The sequence below is a fragment of the Oncorhynchus clarkii genome, chromosome 29 (assembly GCF_045791955.1).
Source record: "Oncorhynchus clarkii lewisi isolate Uvic-CL-2024 chromosome 29, UVic_Ocla_1.0, whole genome shotgun sequence".
NCBI lineage: Eukaryota > Metazoa > Chordata > Actinopteri > Salmoniformes > Salmonidae > Oncorhynchus > Oncorhynchus clarkii.
In genome coordinates, this window is record NC_092175.1 from 34,201,447 (window position 1) to 34,220,756 (window position 19,310).

Below are 19,310 nucleotides of genomic sequence, written 5' to 3' on the forward strand. Positions count from 1 at the left end.
CACTTAGAAATGCCCTTGTTTTCCATGAAAACATACGTGAAATGAGTTGCAAAATGAATAGGAAATATAATCAAGACGTTGACAAGGTTATAAATAATGATTTTTAATTGAAATAATAATTGTGTCCTTCAAACTTTGCTTTCGTTAAAGAATCCTCCATTTGCAGCAACTACATCCTTGCAGAGCTTTGGCATTGTAGTTGTCATTTTGTTGAGGTAATCTGAAGAGATTTCACCCCATGCTTCCTGAAGCACCTCCCACAAGTTGGATTGGCTTGATGCACTTCTTACGTACCATACGGTCAAGCTGCAGCTCAATAGGGTTGAGATCCGGTGACTGTGCTGTACATATCTCCCACTTTACCACCACCAAAGCACCCCCAGACCATCCCATTGCCTCCACCTTGCTTGACAGATGGCGTCAAGCACTCCTCCAGGATCTTTTCATTTTTTCTGTGTCTTACGAATGTTCTTCTTTGTGATCTGAACACCTCAAACTTAGATTTGTCTGTCCATAACACTTTTTTCCAATCTTCCGCTGACCAGTGTCTGTGTTCTTTTGCCCATCTTAATATTTTATTTTTATTGGCCAGTCTGAGATATTGCTTTTTCTTTGCATCTCTGCCTAAAAGGCCAGCATCCTGGAGTCGCCTCTTCACTGTTGATGTTGAGACTGGTGTTTTGCGAGTACTATTTAATGAAGCTGCCAGTTGAGGACTTGTGAGGCGTCTGTTTTTCAAACTAGACACTCTAATGTACATGTCCTCTTGCTCAGTTATGCACCGGGGCCTCCCACTCCTCTTTCTATTCTGGTTAGAGCCAGTTTGCACTGTTCTGTGAAGGGAGTAGTACACAGCTTTCTACGAGGTCTTCAGTTTCTTGGCAATTTCTCGCATGGAATAGTCTTCATTTCTCAGAACAAGAATAGACTGACGAGTTTCAGAAGAAAGTCTTTGTTTCTGGCCATTTTGAGCCTGTAATCGATCCCACAAATGCTGATACTCCACATACTCAACTAGTCTAAAGAAGGCCAGTTTTATTTCTTCTTTAAATAGCACAACAGTTTTCAGCTGTGCTAACATAATTGTAATAGGGTTTTCTAATGATCATTTAGCCTTTTAAAATTGTAAACTTGGATTAGCTAACACACCGTGCCATTGGAACACAGGAGTGATGGTTGCTAATAATGCGCCTCTGTACGCCTATGTAGATATTTCATAAAAAATCAGCCGTTTCCAGCTACAGTAGTCATTTACAACATTAACAATGTCTACACTGTATTTCTGATCATTTTGATGTTATTTTAATGGACAAACTATGTGCTTTTCTTTCAAAAACAAGGACATTTGTAAGTGACCCCAAACTTGTGATTTTTTTACACTCAAAGGTGAAAAGTTTAGTTAATTTACAAAGTATTGTAGCCAATTACCAAGGAAGGCCTCTTTCCTATAGAGTGCAATACCCTGTGAGTATTAGACGTTCAGCATACTGTAAGCCACGGGACCAACAACAGGCTTTAGAGAATCACTGTTGTTTTATACTTACCATAGATCAAGGTCATGTCTCTGTCCCTGGGAGTACTTTACTGTGCAATGCACGTTTTAAATCAGTTGGCTGTGGTATTTTTAAACCATATGTTGTCAAAAAAAAGGTGTTTGCTTATTGAATAATTGGATTGAGAGACAGACAACAGCATCTTAAACAAGAAAGTTAAGTCGGGGGAGGGGTCAGAGGTCCGGCTATAAAGAGTGATGTCAACAGTCAGAGACTGCACTCTAACCACAGAACACTAGGGATTTGAACGTCAGTGGAACACTGATAGCTTTAAGAAAGGTAAGACATCACCATTCTTTTTGCTTCACAGCTTTGTAGTTTTGTAGTGGGAGGGATGACGGAAGGGACAAAGCCTTACTCTGTGAATAGCAGAAGTACATTATAACAAACGTCCTAACTGCAAATAGGTAGAATAATTTACTTTCAATGCCTACACAGTTTTCAACTGGCTTTAAACCAGCCTTGATGCTGTCTAAACCGCTGTAATATAGTTGCAAATAAGTTGGTACATGTTTCAACTTGTAGCAAACCAATTATTGCACTTCAATGAACATTACGCACTGTCTAATTGGGAGCCTCAAATGTTATTGTAGCATGGAATAGCTCAACCCTGACTTCGTAAACACTTAGGTCTTTCCTGTCTGGCCTGTTAATACCCATGTCAGTCAGATTTAGTAGGGGATAGTAAAAGGTATTAAGTGAATTACATTGTAAGGATTATTTTTGTCACTCAGGTCAATGATAGAAAACTAACATAGCATCCCTCCTGTAATTGCAGTAAAATGTACAACACTCAGGCATATAGCTACTCAATCTAATTCATTGATATCTGATACTGGAAATGGCAGTGGGTTAAATCCCTGGTAGCCTACTGGCAGTGTCTGGTAGCCTACTGGCAGTGTCTGGTAGCCTACTGGCAGTGCCCGGTAACCTACTGGCAGTGTCTGCTAGCCTACTGGCAGTGTCTGGTAGCCTACTGGCAGTGTCCGGTAGCCTACTGGCAGCGTTTGGTAGGCTACAGGCAGTGTCTGGTAGCCTACTGGCAGTGTCCGGTAGCCTACTGGCAGTGTCCGGTAGCCTACTGGCAGTGTCCGGTAGCCTACTGGCAGCGTCTGGTAGGCTACAGGCAGTGTCTGGTAGCCTACTGGCAGTGTCTGGTAGCCTACTGGCAGTGTCTGGTAGCCTACTGGCATTGTCTGGTAGCCTACTGGCAGTGTCTAGTAGCCTACTGGCAGGGTCTGATAGCCTACTGGCAGTGTCCGGTAGCCAACTGGCAGTGATCGGTAGACTACTGGCAGTGTCTGGTAGCCTACTGGCAGCATCTGGTAGCCTACTGGCAGTGTCCGGTAGACTACTAGCAGTGTTTCTGGTAGTCTACTGACAGTGTCTGGTAGCCAACTGGCAGTGTCCGGTAGCCTACTAGCAGTGTTTCTGGTAGCCAACTGGCAGTTTCCAGTAGCCTACTAGCAGTGTTTCTGGTAGCCAACTAGCAGTGCACGGTAGCCTACTAGCAGTGTGGTCGCCTACTGGTCGCCTACTGGCATTGTTTGGTCGCCTACTGGCAGTGTCTGGTCGCCTACTGGCAGTGTCTGGTCACCTACTGGCAGTGTCTGGTCGCCTACTGGCAGTGTCTACCACCTGTAGGATAAATGTGCTGCTATTACATTGTGGAACAGATCTCTCTGATAAAGACAGCTGACTTCTGACAATCCAGTCTTAACTTCTTACTACTGAAATATAGTCAACTACTACCTGTAAACTCTACAGGTAGTCCCTGTAACACTTTCCAAATGCAACTCAAGAAGGCCGCTCTCCATGGTCATCAATACCATGGTGTCTGTGTAGGTTGCTGAGGGGAGGACCAAACCATGTGTTTGATGCATTGGATACCATTTCCCTCATTCCGCTCCGGCCATTACAATGAGCCAATCCTCCCTAATTAAGATGCCACCAACCTCCTGTGCATGGCGTATCCATTTGGGACACGTCTGGAAGCACTATCCAGGAATCCACTGTAATTGATTGAATACCGGTCTTGTATTGAGATCTGGAAAATGGACAGCAACATTGTTGAGGATTGAAAGTGAAACAGTACCAAAATACAAACAAGAGAAATGTCAATAGTGGATTTAAACTTATTTTTCGGGTTAGACTAAAATGAGAAAATTCTTATTATTCCTTTTATGAGTATTGATACTGTTATGATCTCATTTTATTATCTTCATCTGTCCGCTGTAAATGTTTCAGGAAAATAAGACACCTTGTGACCCTGTGACCTTGTGAATGCTTTTGGGAAACCTTGGTCAATATGCGTAATCCACCAGGGACGAGAGGATGAAACCCCTCCGTTTAGAATGGAGTATTACATAAGAATGTGCTACCTTGTAAATCCTGCCCAGGTTACGTTTAGCTACTGTTAGGGTCTCTGTGCCTCTGCAGTCTATTAGATGAGCGTTGTCAATAGCAGCAGTACTTTGAAAAGCTAAACCCCAGCCAAGATTTGGCTCAGGACAACTAACAGTGATGCTGTAATCTCATTCCACCAGATTATTCCCTGTCACTCAACACAGATACAGCATCCTTTCATCCGTAACTCATTGGTGAATCAGGGGTTATGCCTGATTGTGATTGAGATTCACTTCTTGTTGTCATTTTCATGAACTCACACGTTTTGTTTTGTTTTGTTTTGTCTTCCACAGAAAAAAATCCTGAAATTGCTGAAAAATGTCTAAGTAAGCCCCCACCTGATTTTCAATCCGACTACATGTTGATAGCGTTGCAATGTTATTGAATGTCATACATGGTCTATATTACTATTACTATGTTACTAGTAAAACTGTGTTTTGTTCGTTCGGCCAATGTAATTGGCTGTTTGTACCATGCCCCAAAGAGCCTCTTAATCTGTGAGAGCACAGAGGCAGATGAATCTATTGAATGAACCTGTTCTCTCACCCACTACATCACACTTTGACTATCAAAGGTGTCACAGAGTAGATGTCCTTAGATGCACCTCCTCATCTTCACTGTGCTTTAGAAGCACACATGGGAAGAATTCCAAACGTTTTCTACTGAGAGGTAGCAACATTCCTCTATTTTATATACACTCTTAGAAAAAAGGGTTCCAAAAGGGTTCTTCACCTGTCCCCATATGAGAACCCTTTTGGGTTACATGGAGAACCCTCTGTGAAAAGGGTTCTACATAGAAACCTAAAGGAACCAATAAGGGTTCTTCAAAGGGTCATCCTATGGGGCCAGCCGAAGATCCCTTTTAGGTTCTAGATAGCACCTTTTCTTCTAAGTGTGTACCTATCTATCTCATGTAGGCCTATGTGTTATAACCCTACTTGATGGTATCTGTTAAATGGTGCAGAATAAGAAAATGTATCTAACAAAAATGTCAAGAAATCCCTTTAATACTCAGAGGACTGCTGACTATGTCAGGAAATAACACAGGAAATAACATGGGTCGTCTCCAACACTATTAATACCATGAAGTGTTATCATTCACAAAGGATTTGTCCGTTTGTTAGTGACATTAGCCTTACGTCAGGGTTTTCATCTCCCATAAGGAGAGCATTGTTTCCTCTGTAGGTTGTAAATGATCAAAATAAAGAGAGTAGCACACTCCATATATAAACTCCATATATAAACTCCCAGTCATTTATTGGGTATTTACCAACGTTTCGGCATCACTGTGTCTTCTTCTGTAGGTTTTAACAGCATGGGGTTGAGTTGCATGGGTTGAGTTGCATGGGTTGAGTTGCATGAGTTGAGTTGCATGAGTTGAGTTGCCATAAGGTGCTAGTGAAAGTCAATAATAGGTTTCCCTGAGGACTACTGAGAGGAGGGCTCCAGTCAGTTCAACAGGATCCGAGAGAGAGGCAGGCAAGGTGCAGCTTTGACTTGAGTGCCCTTGAATACCACAAGCACTACGTGGTGAATGGTCACTCATTCAGGGGGGCTTACAGCCTGAGTCAAATCCAGCCAGTTAGGTAATATTACACTCAAGGGTTAATTCCTCAGATCTGCTCATGTAAGACACTGTACGACCCTGGCTGATACCTGCTGCCCTCAGTATGGTCTGACAAACACATCTCCAAACTTTCAGGATTAGGAAGCATTTTGGACAAAACATGTCAGTTATCATCATTTTGTATAAATAATATGTTTATATCGGGTTGTGTCATTATAATTTGCATACCTTCGCACGTTTGATTGACTGTTGATTGATAATTTGTCTTCTGATAAACCTTTGTTTTTTCACTACTTGAAAATAACATTGAGTGTTTAATCCTTGCAGAATGTGCCACTTTGGTCACTAAAGTAAGACAGAGAAATGTTTTAAACACTGCTGACCGTTTAGTTTGCTATTTTCTCAGGGTATACAAGAAAACCTCTGGGAATGGCGCAGTAAGTGAAAACCTTTTCTGTCTCTCTAATACTTGCCCCATAGAAATACCGACCATCACCTATTTGTGATAAGTGTGATAGAGCTCCAGAAACATTTTGTTTGACCATTTTTTTCTTCCTGTCTTCAGCTTACCCTTTACCTGGGAAAGAGAGACTACGTCGACCATGTTCAGAATGTGGACCCCATCGGTAACTCTTACTTTTACACTTGGCACTTCTGTATCGTAAGTTTAGACAATTGTGTTGGGGGGAAAGTCTCTAACATCTCTACCCATCGTTGTTACAGAGGGAGTGGTGAAAATTGATCCTGCAGACCTTGGAGGCAAGAAAGGTACACATTATTTTACAAAACTATTCTTTACAGATAAGTTACTAATGTTAGTAGTCCTGCAGAATGACTATACACTGGCTAATGTTTATCCTGGTCTCTAGTGATTATCCTGGTCTCTAGTATTTATCCTGGTCTCTAGTGTTTATTCAGGTCTCTAGTGTTTATCCTGGTCTCTAGTGTTTATCCTGGTCTCTAATGTTAATCCTGGTCTCTAGTTTTTATTCTGGTCTCTAGTTTTTATCCTGGTCTCTAGTTTTTATCCTGGTCTCTAGTGTTAACCCTGGTCTCTAGTTTTTATTCTGGTCTCTAGTGTTTATCCTGGTCTCTAATGTTTATCCTGGTCTCTATTATTTATCCTGGTCTCTAATGTTTATCCTGGTCTCTATTGTTTATCCTGGTGTTACGAATCTCTTTTGGCCCGACAGTCTAGGGGGGAATGGTAGTGAGACCCGTAACATAACTCATGTAAATTATAATAGTGACAAAGTAAAAGTAAACGAAATAACCACGACAACCGAAATAATACCGTCAAACTCAGGGTTTATTATAAACACACGGTAATGGGGGGGGGGGAGCAGGAAAAAGGGCTGAGCTGGACCCAAGGAAATAAACAAATATGCAAAAACACCCCTAAGCTAGACTAGCCTATTTCAACAACAGCTAACTAACTAACCAAAATACAGTGGGTGGTCCGCCCAGTTCTAACTAGTGTGTTTTAACAAAGTTTACCTACGGGTAGTGTATGCCCATGGGCGACTTGTCTTGGGTTCCCCTTTTTCCCACCAGCAAACACCATAAACAAAAACAATACTCACAGGAGATGACAAAGTGATTTGGAGGTGCTCAAACAAAAGAAGAGGTTAATTATTACACAAAGAGCGAGATCTACATACATGGCATTTACAAAGAGATTGTGCTACTGAAATCTATCAAGAACAGAGATCTACCAACATGGCATTTACAAAGATTGAGCTCTCCTGAAATCTATAAAGAACAGCTATCTACCAACATGGCATTACAAAGATTGAGCTCCTGAACAAACAAATGATGGGGTTTTTAAACCATGGGGAAGGAACTGTGATAGGGTAGGAAACAGGAGGAGGTGTGTCTTCTGATTGATGGGTTGATTGTTGACTGATTGGGGAGTGATGATCTTCACCTGTGAGGGGAGAAGGAGAGAAAAGAAACACACACAGGATACACACAGACACAGGATACACACAGACACAGGATACCTGTATCCGTAACACTCCCACCCTTAAAAGAGCAACCCTAGGGGGATTGCGACTACAGTATTTAAATGAACACTCACAACAAATCAACAACCTTGCAAAACATACTGAAATCATCTTCACACACGAGACAAAGCATCTGCCAACACATTATCTGAACCCTTTTTGTGGCGGATCTCCAAATTATAATTTTGTACAATCAGCGCCCAACGCATAAGGCGCTGGTTCTGGTTGTACATTCGGTGGAGAAAAACTAAGGGGTTATGGTCAGTATACACAATCACTGGTAGGGCACTGGAACCAATGTATACTTCGAAGTATTGCAGAGCCAACAACAAAGCAAGAGCTTCTTGTTCTATTGTCGCATAGTTTGTTTGACATTTATTAAATTTACGTGAAAAATAACAAACGGGATGATCTACTCCACTCTTGTCCTGCTGCAGTAGAACAGCACCAGCACCTCTGGCACTAGCATCTACCTCAAGCTTGAACGGTTGTTCAAAATCCGGAGCAGCAAGTACAGGGGTACTACATAAGAGTGCTTTCGGTGATTCAAAAGCTCTCTTACAATCAGGGGACAACACAAATGGTCTTGCCGGACTGAGCAAATCAGTCAATGGAGCAACTACCGCAGAGAAATTTTTACAGAAGCTACGGTAATAGCCAACCATCCCTAAAAAGCGGCGTAGCTCTCGTCTAGTGGTAGGTGCAGGGAATGCAGTTATAGCCAAGACCTTGGCATCAACAGGGCGCACCTGTCCATGGCCAACCTCTTTACCGAGATAGGTAACAGTAGCCTTCCCAAACTCGCACTTTGCCAAGTTCAGGGTTAGAGAAGCAGCTGCCAACCGTTCACATACTACCCTCAGCAAGTCAACATGATCTGACCACGTAGACGAATAAATCACTAGGTCATCAAGGTATGCACTACAATTAGGAACGCCAGCTAATACAGAGTTAACCAGTCGTTGGAAAGTGGCTGGTGCATTTCGCATCCCAAAAGCCATGACTGAGTACTGAAGGAAGTTATCTGGGGTCACAAAGGCAGAAATCTCAGAAGCACGTGAAGTTAACGGAACCTGCCAGTAACCTTTTAAGAGGTCCAACTTGGTTACATACTTAGCAGCACCAATAGTGTCGATACAGTCGTCCAGTCTGGGTAACGGGAACGAATCTGGCATTGTGACAGAATTTACCTTTCGATAATCCGTACATAACCTGGACGTACCATCAGGTTTAGGAACCAGAATGCAAGGAGAACTCCAAGGGCTTGAACTTGGCTTAGCCAGGTCATTCTCCAACAAATATCTCACCTCATCCCTCATTATCTTCCTCTTGGAAGCGTTGATACGATATGGGTGTTGCTTGATAGGTGTAGCATTTCCAACATTAATGTCATGTTCCAACACATTTGTGCGAGTAGGAACGTCATTAAAGAGACATGGAAAACTGTGTAGTAGCCTCACAATATCATTAGCCTGTCCATCCGTTAAATGAACCAGACCTGACTGGATAGACAGCAGCATTTCTGAGTTGGGCAATCTAACACACTGCTGCTGAGTATTGCGCAACTCCAAGCCATCAACATCATCAATATGACAGTCCACTATCATTGCAGTAGTAGCAGAGGAGACAGCAGTACCTTCCTCTGTTTTTGAACTATCTAACTGTGTGATGGGTCGGGTGTGGTATGCTTTCAACATGTTAATGTGACACACACGAGATTGGCGTTTTCTATCAGGAGTTTGAAGCACATAGTCAGTTTCACTTATTTTCTTTTCAATTAAATAAGGACCAGAGAAACGAGCTGACAGTGAAGATCCTGGAACAGGTAATAACACCAGTACTTGGTCACCTGGCTGTAGTGGACGAGAAACAGCCTCTTTATCATAGTGTCTTTTCATGCTCCTCTGTGAGGAAGACAGAGCTTCCTTTGCAAGAGCACAAGCTTGGTGTAGGCGCTCACGAAAGCGACTAACATAGTCCAACACATTCTCATCTCTGGTACACAACTCTTGGGACAAGAACTGTTCTTTAAGGACTTTCATTGGTCCTCTTACTGTGTGACCAAACACTAGTTCAGCCGGGCTGAAACCTAGGGACTCCTGCACAGTTTCACGAGCCGCAAACAAAACTAGAGGAACTCCCTCATCCCAATCTTTCTCAGATTCCAAACAATATTTACGTAGCATAGACTTCAGTGTCTGATGCCATCTTTCAAGCGCACCCTGAGACTCTGGGTGATAGGCGCTTGATACACGGTGCGTAATTGATAAGGATTTCAACACCTGCTTGAAGAGCTTGCATAGGAAATTGGTACCTTGATCGCTTTGTACCACCTTCGGTAACCCGAATGTCGTGAAGAATTTTATTAAGGCTTTACTCACTATCGGAGCTGTAATCCTTCTCAGAGGAATAGCCTCGGGGTATCTTGTAGCCATACACATTATCGTTAACAAAAACTGGTTACCCGATTTTGTCTTCGGTAACGGTCCGACACAATCAACCACCACATGCTCAAATGGTTCACCTATGACAGGTATAGGACACAGAGGAGCGGGAGGAATAACCTGATTTGGTTTTCCTGTTATCTGACAGGTGTGGCATGTCCGACAGAACTGAGCCACATCTTGTTTTAAACCTGGCCAAAAGAAATGTCGAAGGATCCGATCATACGTCTTTGTAATTCCTAAATGACCAGACCACTGGTGATCATGAGCAAGGGACAACACATTTTGTCGAAAGGCTGTAGGAATCACTATTTGGTAAACAGCATTCCAATCTCCACCCGCGTCAACATGGGATTTCCATTTACGCATGAGGAGATTACCATCAATGAAGTAAGCCACATTCTTCTTCTTCACCTCTTCTAACGAGACAACACTAGAAAAACATTTAGCAAGCTTGTTGTCAACCTTTTGGTTAGCAATCAGCTGCTCACGAGTGACTGGTAATTGTATTGCATCAGCAATAACTTCAACGTTCTTTAATTCTTTCCTGGGCTGTTTGTCAGAGGTGATCAACTTCTCAGAGGTATCACACAATCCATCCTCTTGATCATCCTCTTTGAACAGAACAGTGTTCGACAAATCTATCACGTCACCCTCTTGTAGTGCCTGAGCACGAGTGACAGCACAAGCGGGGAACACATGTGGATAACTCTGTGCCAACTCATTCGAGAGAGAGTGGTCACTTTTATCCAATACTTCCAATACGGGTACCACCTTTCCTCCGGCAATATCGTTACCCATTATAAAGGTCACACCTTTCACTGGCAACTTAGGACGTACCCCCACTCTGAATATTCCACTGATTAACTCAGAGTGTACTTTCACAAAGTGCAACGGCACTGGGACAAAACCCATTTCAATACCCTGCACTAACACACTGGAACCACAGTATGTATCGTCAGATAAGGGCAACACATCAGACAATATAAACGACTGCGCCGCACCAGTATCTCTAAGGATTTTAACCGGACGCTGAGACGCTTCGTCATTCTCTAGGGACACAAACCCCTCGAAAATGAATGGTTCATAACTGCGGTCGGGGACTGGGTCTTTCAAACTACAGTTACCCTGAGGCACCTGTTTTGTTGCAGACCTCACAACCGTACGAATTAGACCAACACCTGTTGGCGGCTTGGCACGAAGAGGCATCCCTTGTTTGCGTTTAAGCAGGAAGCAATCATTAATCATATGTCCCACTTTATGACAATAGAAACAGGAACGCTCATTCTTCTGGCGTGCTTGATATACTACTGCGGGCCGACTAGGGCTAAAGGTAGGAAACTCAGTGGTTCTACTCTCAGTTTGAGCCGAAAACACACTCTTGTGCGTCAACACAAACTCGTCTGCCAACACAGACGCTTCTGCCAGGGAGGATACTTTCTGTTCGTTTAGGTAAACTACAATGCGTTCGGGTAAGCAATTTTTAAACTCTTCCAACAAGATTAACTCCCGGAGAGAGTTGAAATCAGTTACCTTACTAGCAGCATGCCATTTATCAAACAGATTTCCCTTGTCTCTAGCAAATTCCACATAAGTCTTACTAGAAGACTTTCTATGAGACCTAAATCTCTGTCGGTATGCCTCAGGCACAAGCTCATAGGCACGAAGAACAGTAGCTTTGACCACTTCATAATTCAAACTGTCCTCCAGAGGTAGCGCTGACAAAACCTCTTGGGCTTTACCAGTTAATTTACACTGCAGTAATAGGCACCATACCTCTTCAGGCCACTTCAATGCTACGGCTATACGCTCAAATACACAAAAATAGGAGTCAACCTCCGACTCTCTGAACAAAGGTACTAAGGCAATCTGCCTACTAATGTCAAACGTGTTTGAGGACACAGCAGGTGAGGACGGCTCACAAACAGGCACAGTAGGAACGAAGGCTAGCCTCGCTGTCTCTGCCTCCAGTTCCATCTGGCGCATTTTAAACGTCATCTGCCGCTGTTCTCTTTCTGCCTCAATTTTACACATCATCTGCCGTTGTTCTCGTTCTTTTTCTGCCTCAATTTTACACATCTCCAACTGGAGAGTCTCTCGCCTAATTTGGGCTCTCTCTTCCACCTCTAGTTGGAACTGTGCTAAACGGACATCCCTTCTGGCATCACCGTTTGATAGTGGGGAGAGTGGATCAAAATGGGACAATGTGGCTGGGGTTTTAGCCTCACCCTCATTATCAGATACCAATGGGCTTATAGGAGCAGTTACATCCCCTACAGGGTTAGTAGACTCAGGCAGCGGTAACACAAGCACCTGCTCTTCCAACAATACATTTAACACTAGCTGTTTAACCTCCGCCTTAACTACACTCTGCGGAATCGATATTGAGTAATGGTCAGCCAAGGTCATTAAATCAACTCTACGACATTTATCAAAAACCTCCCACGAAGGATTATCCAAAAAGGACTTCAAATCAAAAGTAGCCATCTCACACTACTTCACAAGAGCCAACGAAAATAGCAAACACTAATACTACTTCAGCTATGACGCTCAACACTGAACTATACCACTACAACAATCTACATGAGCGGCATGGGTGTCAGTAAAGACAGATCCCGGATGAGCCCCCACTTATGTTACGAATCTCTTTTGGCCCGACAGTCTAGGGGGGAATGGTAGTGAGACCCGTAACATAACTCATGTAAATTATAATAGTGACAAAGTAAAAGTAAACGAAATAACCACGACAACCGAAATAATACCGTCAAACTCAGGGTTTATTATAAACACACGGTAATGGGGGGGGGGAGCAGGAAAAAGGGCTGAGCTGGACCCAAGGAAATAAACAAATATGCAAAAACACCCCTAAGCTAGACTAGCCTATTTCAACAACAGCTAACTAACTAACCAAAATACAGTGGGTGGTCCGCCCAGTTCTAACTAGTGTGTTTTAACAAAGTTTACCTACGGGTAGTGTATGCCCATGGGCGACTTGTCTTGGGTTCCCCTTTTTCCCACCAGCAAACACCATAAACAAAAACAATACTCACAGGAGATGACAAAGTGATTTGGAGGTGCTCAAACAAAAGAAGAGGTTAATTATTACACAAAGAGCGAGATCTACATACATGGCATTTACAAAGAGATTGTGCTACTGAAATCTATCAAGAACAGAGATCTACCAACATGTCATTTACAAAGATTGAGCTCTCCTGAAATCTATAAAGAACAGCTATCTACCAACATGGCATTACAAAGATTGAGCTCTCCTGAAATCTATCAAAGAACAGCTATCTACCAACATGGGATTACAGAGATTGAGCTCTCCTGAAATCTATAAAGAACAGCTATCTACCAACATGGCATTACAAAGATTGAGCTCCTGAACAAACAAATGATGGGGTTTTTAAACCATGGGGAAGGAACTGTGATAGGGTAGGAAACAGGAGGAGGTGTGTCTTCTGATTGATGGGTTGATTGTTGACTGATTGGGGAGTGATGATCTTCACCTGTGAGGGGAGAAGGAGAGAAAAGAAACACACACAGGATACACACAGACACAGGATACACACAGACACAGGATACCTGTATCCGTAACACCTGGTCTCTAGTGTTTATCCAGGTCTCTAGTGTTTATTCAGGTCTCTAATGTTTATCCTGGTCTCTAGTGTTTATCCTGGTCTCTAATGTTTATCCTGGTCCCTAGTGTTTATCCTGGTCTCTAATGTTTATCCTGGTCTCTATTGTTTATCCTGGTCTCTAATGTTTATCCTGGTCTCTAGTGTTTATCCTGGTCTCTAATATTTATCCTGGTCTCCAATGTTAATCCTGGTCTCTAGTGTTTATCCTGGTCTCTAGTGTTTATCCTGGTCTCTAATGTTTATCCTGGTTTCTAGTGTTTACTCTGGTCTCCAGTGTTTATCCTGGTCTCTAGTGTTTATCCTGGTCTCTAGTGTTTACTCTGGTCTCTAGTGTTTATTCAGGTCTCTAATGTTTATCCTGGTCTCTAGTGTTTGTTCTGGTCTCTAATGTTTATCCTGGTCTCTAGTGTTTGTGCAGCTGGCCTGTGCTTTCCGTTATGGCCGTGAGGACCTGGATGTCATTGGACTGTCCTTCAGGAAAGACATCTGGTTCAAGCACCTCCAGTTGTACCCTGCTGCTGACCACAAACCCACCCTCACTCCCATGCATGACTGCCTGCTCAAGAAGGCAGGAGAGCAGGGCCATGCCTTCACTTTCGACATTCCCGTAAACCTTCCCTGCTCTGTCACACTCCAGCCAGGACCAGATGATGCTGGAAAGGTAGGCACTTGCCTTGCTATTTATATATATATTTTTTACCACAGATACAGTGCCTTGCGAAAGTATTCGGCCCCCTTGAACTTTGCGACCTTTTGCCATATTTCAGGCTTCAAACATAAAGATATAAAACTGTATTTTTTTGTGAAGAATCAACAACAAGTGGGACACAATCATGAAGTGGAACGACATTTATTGGATATTTCAAACTTTTTTAACAAATCAAAAACTGAAAAATTGGGCGTGCAAAATTATTCAGCCCCTTTACTTTCAGTGCAGCAAACTCTCTCCAGAAGTTCAGTGAGGATCTCTGAATGATCCAATGTTGACCTAAATGACTAATGATGATAAATACAATCCACCTGTGTGTAATCAAGTCTCCGTATAAATGCACCTGCACTGTGATAGTCTCAGAGGTCTGTTAAAAGCGCAGAGAGCATCATGAAGAACAAGGAACACACCAGGCAGGTCCGAGATACTGTTGTGAAGAAGTTTAAAGCCGGATTTGGATACAAAAATATTTCCCAAGCTTTAAACATCCCAAGGAGCACTGTGCAAGCGATAATATTGAAATGGAAGGAGTATCAGACCACTGCAAATCTACCAAGACCTGGCCGTCCCTCTAAACTTTCAGCTCATACAAGGAGAAGACTGATCAGAGATGCAGCCAAGAGGCCCATGATCACTCTGGATGAACTGCAGAGATCTACAGCTGAGGTGGGAGACTCTGTCCATAGGACAACAATCAGTCGTATATTGCACAAATCTGGCCTTTATGGAAGAGTGGCAAGAAGATATCCATAAAAAGTGTCGTTTAAAGTTTGCCACAAGCCACCTGGGAGACACACCAAACATGTGGAAGAAGGTGCTCTGGTCAGATGAAACCAAAATTGAACTTTTTGGCAACAATGCAAAACGTTATGTTTGGCGTAAAAGCAACACAGCTGAACACACCATCCCCACTGTCAAACATGGTGGTGGCAGCATCATGGTTTGGGCCTGCTTTTCTTCAGCAGGGACAGGGAAGATGGTTAAAATTGATGGGAAGATGGATGGAGCCAAATACAGGACCATTCTGGAAGAAGACCTGAGACTGGGACGGAGATTTGTCATCCAACAAGACAATGATCCAAAACATAAAGCAAAATCTACAATGGAATGGTTCAAAAATAAACATATCCAGGTGTTAGAATGGCCAAATCAAAGTCCAGACATGAATCCAATTGAGAATCTGTGGAAAGAACTGAAAACTGCTGTTCACAAATGCTCTCCATCCAACCTCACTGAGCTCGAGCTGTTTTGCAAGGAGGAATGGGAAAAAATGTCAGTCTCTCAATGTGCAAAACTGATAGAGACATACCCCAAGCGACTTACAGCTGTAATCGCAGCAAAAGGTGGCGCTACATAGTATTAACTTAAGGGGGCTGAATAATTTTGCACGCCCAATTTTTCTGTTTTTGATTTGTTAAAGTTTGAATTATCCAATAAATGTCGTTCCACTTCATGATTGTGTCCCACTTGTTGTTGATTCTTCACAAAAAAATACAGTTTTATATCTTTATGTTTGAAGCCTGAAATGTGGCAAAAGGTCGCAAAGTTCAAGGCGGCCGAATACTTTCGCAAGGCACTTTATATTATATTCAATGATTCATGATATTTACATTGGCCTTTTGTGTATACCTAGGCTTGCGGTGTGGACTTTGAAGTGAAGACCTACATTTCAGATGTGGCAGACCCAGAAGAGAAACTTGACAAGAAGTGAGTGGCTGTCCAAATACTTGTCGTCTTTTATTGAAAGAGTTTACACAATAAGACATGGAAATTCTACATCTACATGTAAAAACAAATTTCTTTCTGACACTTTTTCCCCTCCCTCCCTCGCTCCCTCCCTCCCTTTGCCACTTTTCCCTCCATCCTTGTAGAGACACTGCCCGTCTGATCGTCCGTAAGATCCAGTTTGCTCCAGATGCAACTGGTGCTCCTGGTCCCAAGGCTGACATCTGCAAGAGCTTCATGATGTCTGACAAGCCTGTCCATCTGGAGGCCTCTCTGGATAAGGAGGTGAGTTAAACAGAAATCCTCACCGGCTTCTACAGCGCATACACTGTAGCAGCTATATTAGAATACATATCAGAAAGGGGTTGCAAACAGTGAGTTGTTTTTCTTATGTTGATATCAGATCTATTACCATGGAGATCCGATCAATGTCAACGTCAAAGTCAAGAATGAAACCACCAAAACAGTGACAAAAATTAAAGTCACAGGTAAGTCTATCACCGCTGACTCTGAATGGTAGAACTAAAATACTATGCTTAAGTTTATAACAGTGGGCTCTTTCCTCCAGTTGACCAGACTACAGATGTGGTGCTCTACTCCGCGGACAAATACACCAAAACCGTACTTTGTCAAGAGTTTGGGTGAGTAGACAGAAACCAACCCTCTCCTCATCATCTAAGAAGTGCTCTTCTCCTGATCCACTAACATCTCCAATCTTCTCTTACAGAGAGACAATAGATGCCAATAGCACATTTGATAAATCCCTCACCATCATCCCCCTACTGGCCGACAACAAGGAGAAGCGCGGTCTGGCGCTGGACGGCAGACTGAAGGATGAGGACACAAACCTAGCCTCCAACACTATGTGAGTGGCAGTCTACATTATTTTCACATTCAAATCTAGACACAAACAACCTGAGTCCATCTCTGTCTTCTCCTTTCTCCTCATCAGTATGAGAGACGGTATGGATAAAGAAGTGTTGGGAATCTTGGTCTCCTACAAAATCAAGGTCAACTTGATGGTGTCTTCAGGAGGGTAAGTCTTAGATTAAATACATGTTTGCCTGTAAGCCAATGCCATGTTTTACATTGAAATTGAGGACAATATTAAATGCTAACCAATTATGTTCTTCACTCCCATTCAGCTTGTTGGGAGGTCTCACAGCCAGTGACGTACAGGTGGAGCTCCCCTTGATCCTCATGAACCCCAAACCCCAAGGTAAAGTAATAGTGTTCCCTAATGAATAATAGGATTTACCATATCTAATAAACTGTCAAAGTAGAACTGATGTGATGAGGGTGCAATGTCTCACTCTCTACTCATTCAAGGTTGCTATTCAATGTTACTAATGTAATCCATCAACTCTTTTCCCTTCTACAAAATCAACCCCATTACACGAGCAGATGTGTGAGTAAAACATTATAGGATATCATTTTTAAATACGTATTAGTGGCATACACCGCAGTGTTCAGCTCTAATGAAACACAGTCTGTGTTATGCACATTTTAAAGTCATTTTGAACTGCCTCGTGACCTTGTGCTATTTTCGTGTTTCCTTTATGATCTGCAGAGGTCTCCCGGTGGGAGAGTAAAGGTGAGCTTCTATCCGTCAGACTTATAGACCCTAACGTACAGTAGAGATACATTTGATGTGAAGTGCCCGTTCATTGGAGGGCTGTTGAACTCTGGTCTTTATATAGAGGGCAGGCTTTGCCATTACTATCACCAGTATTGGAATAGTGCTGGCATAAAGGCACCTGCGGTTGTATTTCAATGAAGTTCAAACAACTGTAGATCAGATGATCCCGTGACTGAATCGAATGATTCTAATTATGACATTACTTCAGCACAAGAGTTCACTGCCTCAGTTCATGTGCCATCATTCACTGTAGTCATCTGTGACAGTCACCCAGCAGCCATATTTATTGTATGTGTTTTGTGAATCCCCAGAACGCATGTTACCCTTGAGGCTGAGTACATTCCCCCAGCAGAAGAAAGACGAGGAAGGAGGGACTGCAAAGTTCAATGGAGCAAAGCTGTTGATGGCTGTCCAGATTGAAAGGCTGATGACCAAAGCAAAGAAGAAACTGGAATACCTCATAGGAAGAACTATCAATAAAAAATGATAACAGCTTTATATGATGTTGATATCTCTCACTATTACGGGCATTTTAGTGTTGTATTTTAGTGGTTTTGTCAATGTGAGCCTGTAGTACCTGTACTGTAATGTAGATATCCAGCCATGCGTATGAGTCACATCATTTCAAACGTAGCTTAATTAACCATTCACTCTGTACTTCTCACATAAAACCAAGGGGGGTTAATGAACACATTCAGTATAAAGGGGTTTATTGGTTTGCGGATAAAACTCTCACCTAAACTACTCCATCAAACAGGGAGTCCGGTAGTACTCAGTTTATCATATTCAAAGAATTGTGTTTTTCTGTGGTATGTATGTTTTGGACTGATAAGTCATTGAACCAAATAAAAACAACTCATACACTTCTAAGACTGGGTATTCATCCATTCACTGCAGTGCATTGAGGGGAACTGTCCATGGTGCTGAACTGGCATCAGGTAACGGCACGTCTTCATAGCAAAACATGTTTTATAATTAAGCAATAAGGCCTGAAGAGGTGTGGTACATGGCCAATGTACCATGGCTAAGGGCAGTTCTTATGCACAACGCAATGCCTGGATACAGCCCTTAGCCGTGGTATATTGGCCATATACCACAAACCCCAGAGGTGCCTTACTGCTATTATAAACTGCTTACCAATGTAATTAGAGCAGTAAAAATAAATGTTGTATACTGGTGGTATACTGTCTAATATACCACAGCTTGGCAATGTTGACAATCAGCATTCCTGGGCTCGAACCACCCAGTGAAAATGTCTGATATACTACGGCTGTCAGCCAATCAGCATTCAGGGCTCAAACCACCCAGTTTATAGTGCTCTACATCAGACACACCAAAACCATGTAAATATGTCAACGCTTTACTGCAATGAAAAATTACAGGTATACAGTATTCCACGTCACACACATTTCAGAGGGCAATATGTAAACACGTCTCACTAAACACACGTTGTTTGCAGTTCTGTTAGTGGCTTCAAGCAACCTCCTGGTATTAGATGGTCTGTGAGCAGGGGGAGTAATCATAGTAATCACAGGTCATTCTGGGTTGGCTGAGTTTAAGCAACTTAATTCTCCATACACATCAAAGGCTTACCACCCAGAGCCCATGGCTGTAGAAGGA

General features: G+C 42.7%; 1 protein-coding gene across 1 annotated transcript; it reads left to right on the top strand.

The window, feature by feature from the left end:
- The first annotated feature begins 1,767 nt into the window (after positions 1–1,767).
- Positions 1,768–18,560, top strand: LOC139388440 (arrestin-C-like). Its single transcript, XM_071135100.1, has 14 exons — positions 1,768–1,832; positions 4,253–4,285; positions 5,933–5,963; positions 6,092–6,152; positions 6,250–6,294; positions 14,025–14,278; positions 15,960–16,033; positions 16,198–16,336; positions 16,455–16,539; positions 16,620–16,692; positions 16,779–16,916; positions 17,004–17,087; positions 17,197–17,645; positions 18,002–18,560. Exons 2-13 carry the CDS (start codon positions 4,278–4,280, stop codon positions 17,297–17,299), a joined length of 1,095 nt encoding a protein of 364 aa, XP_070991201.1. The 5' UTR covers positions 1,768–1,832; positions 4,253–4,277; the 3' UTR covers positions 17,300–17,645; positions 18,002–18,560.
- Positions 18,561–19,310: the final 750 nt, after the last annotated feature.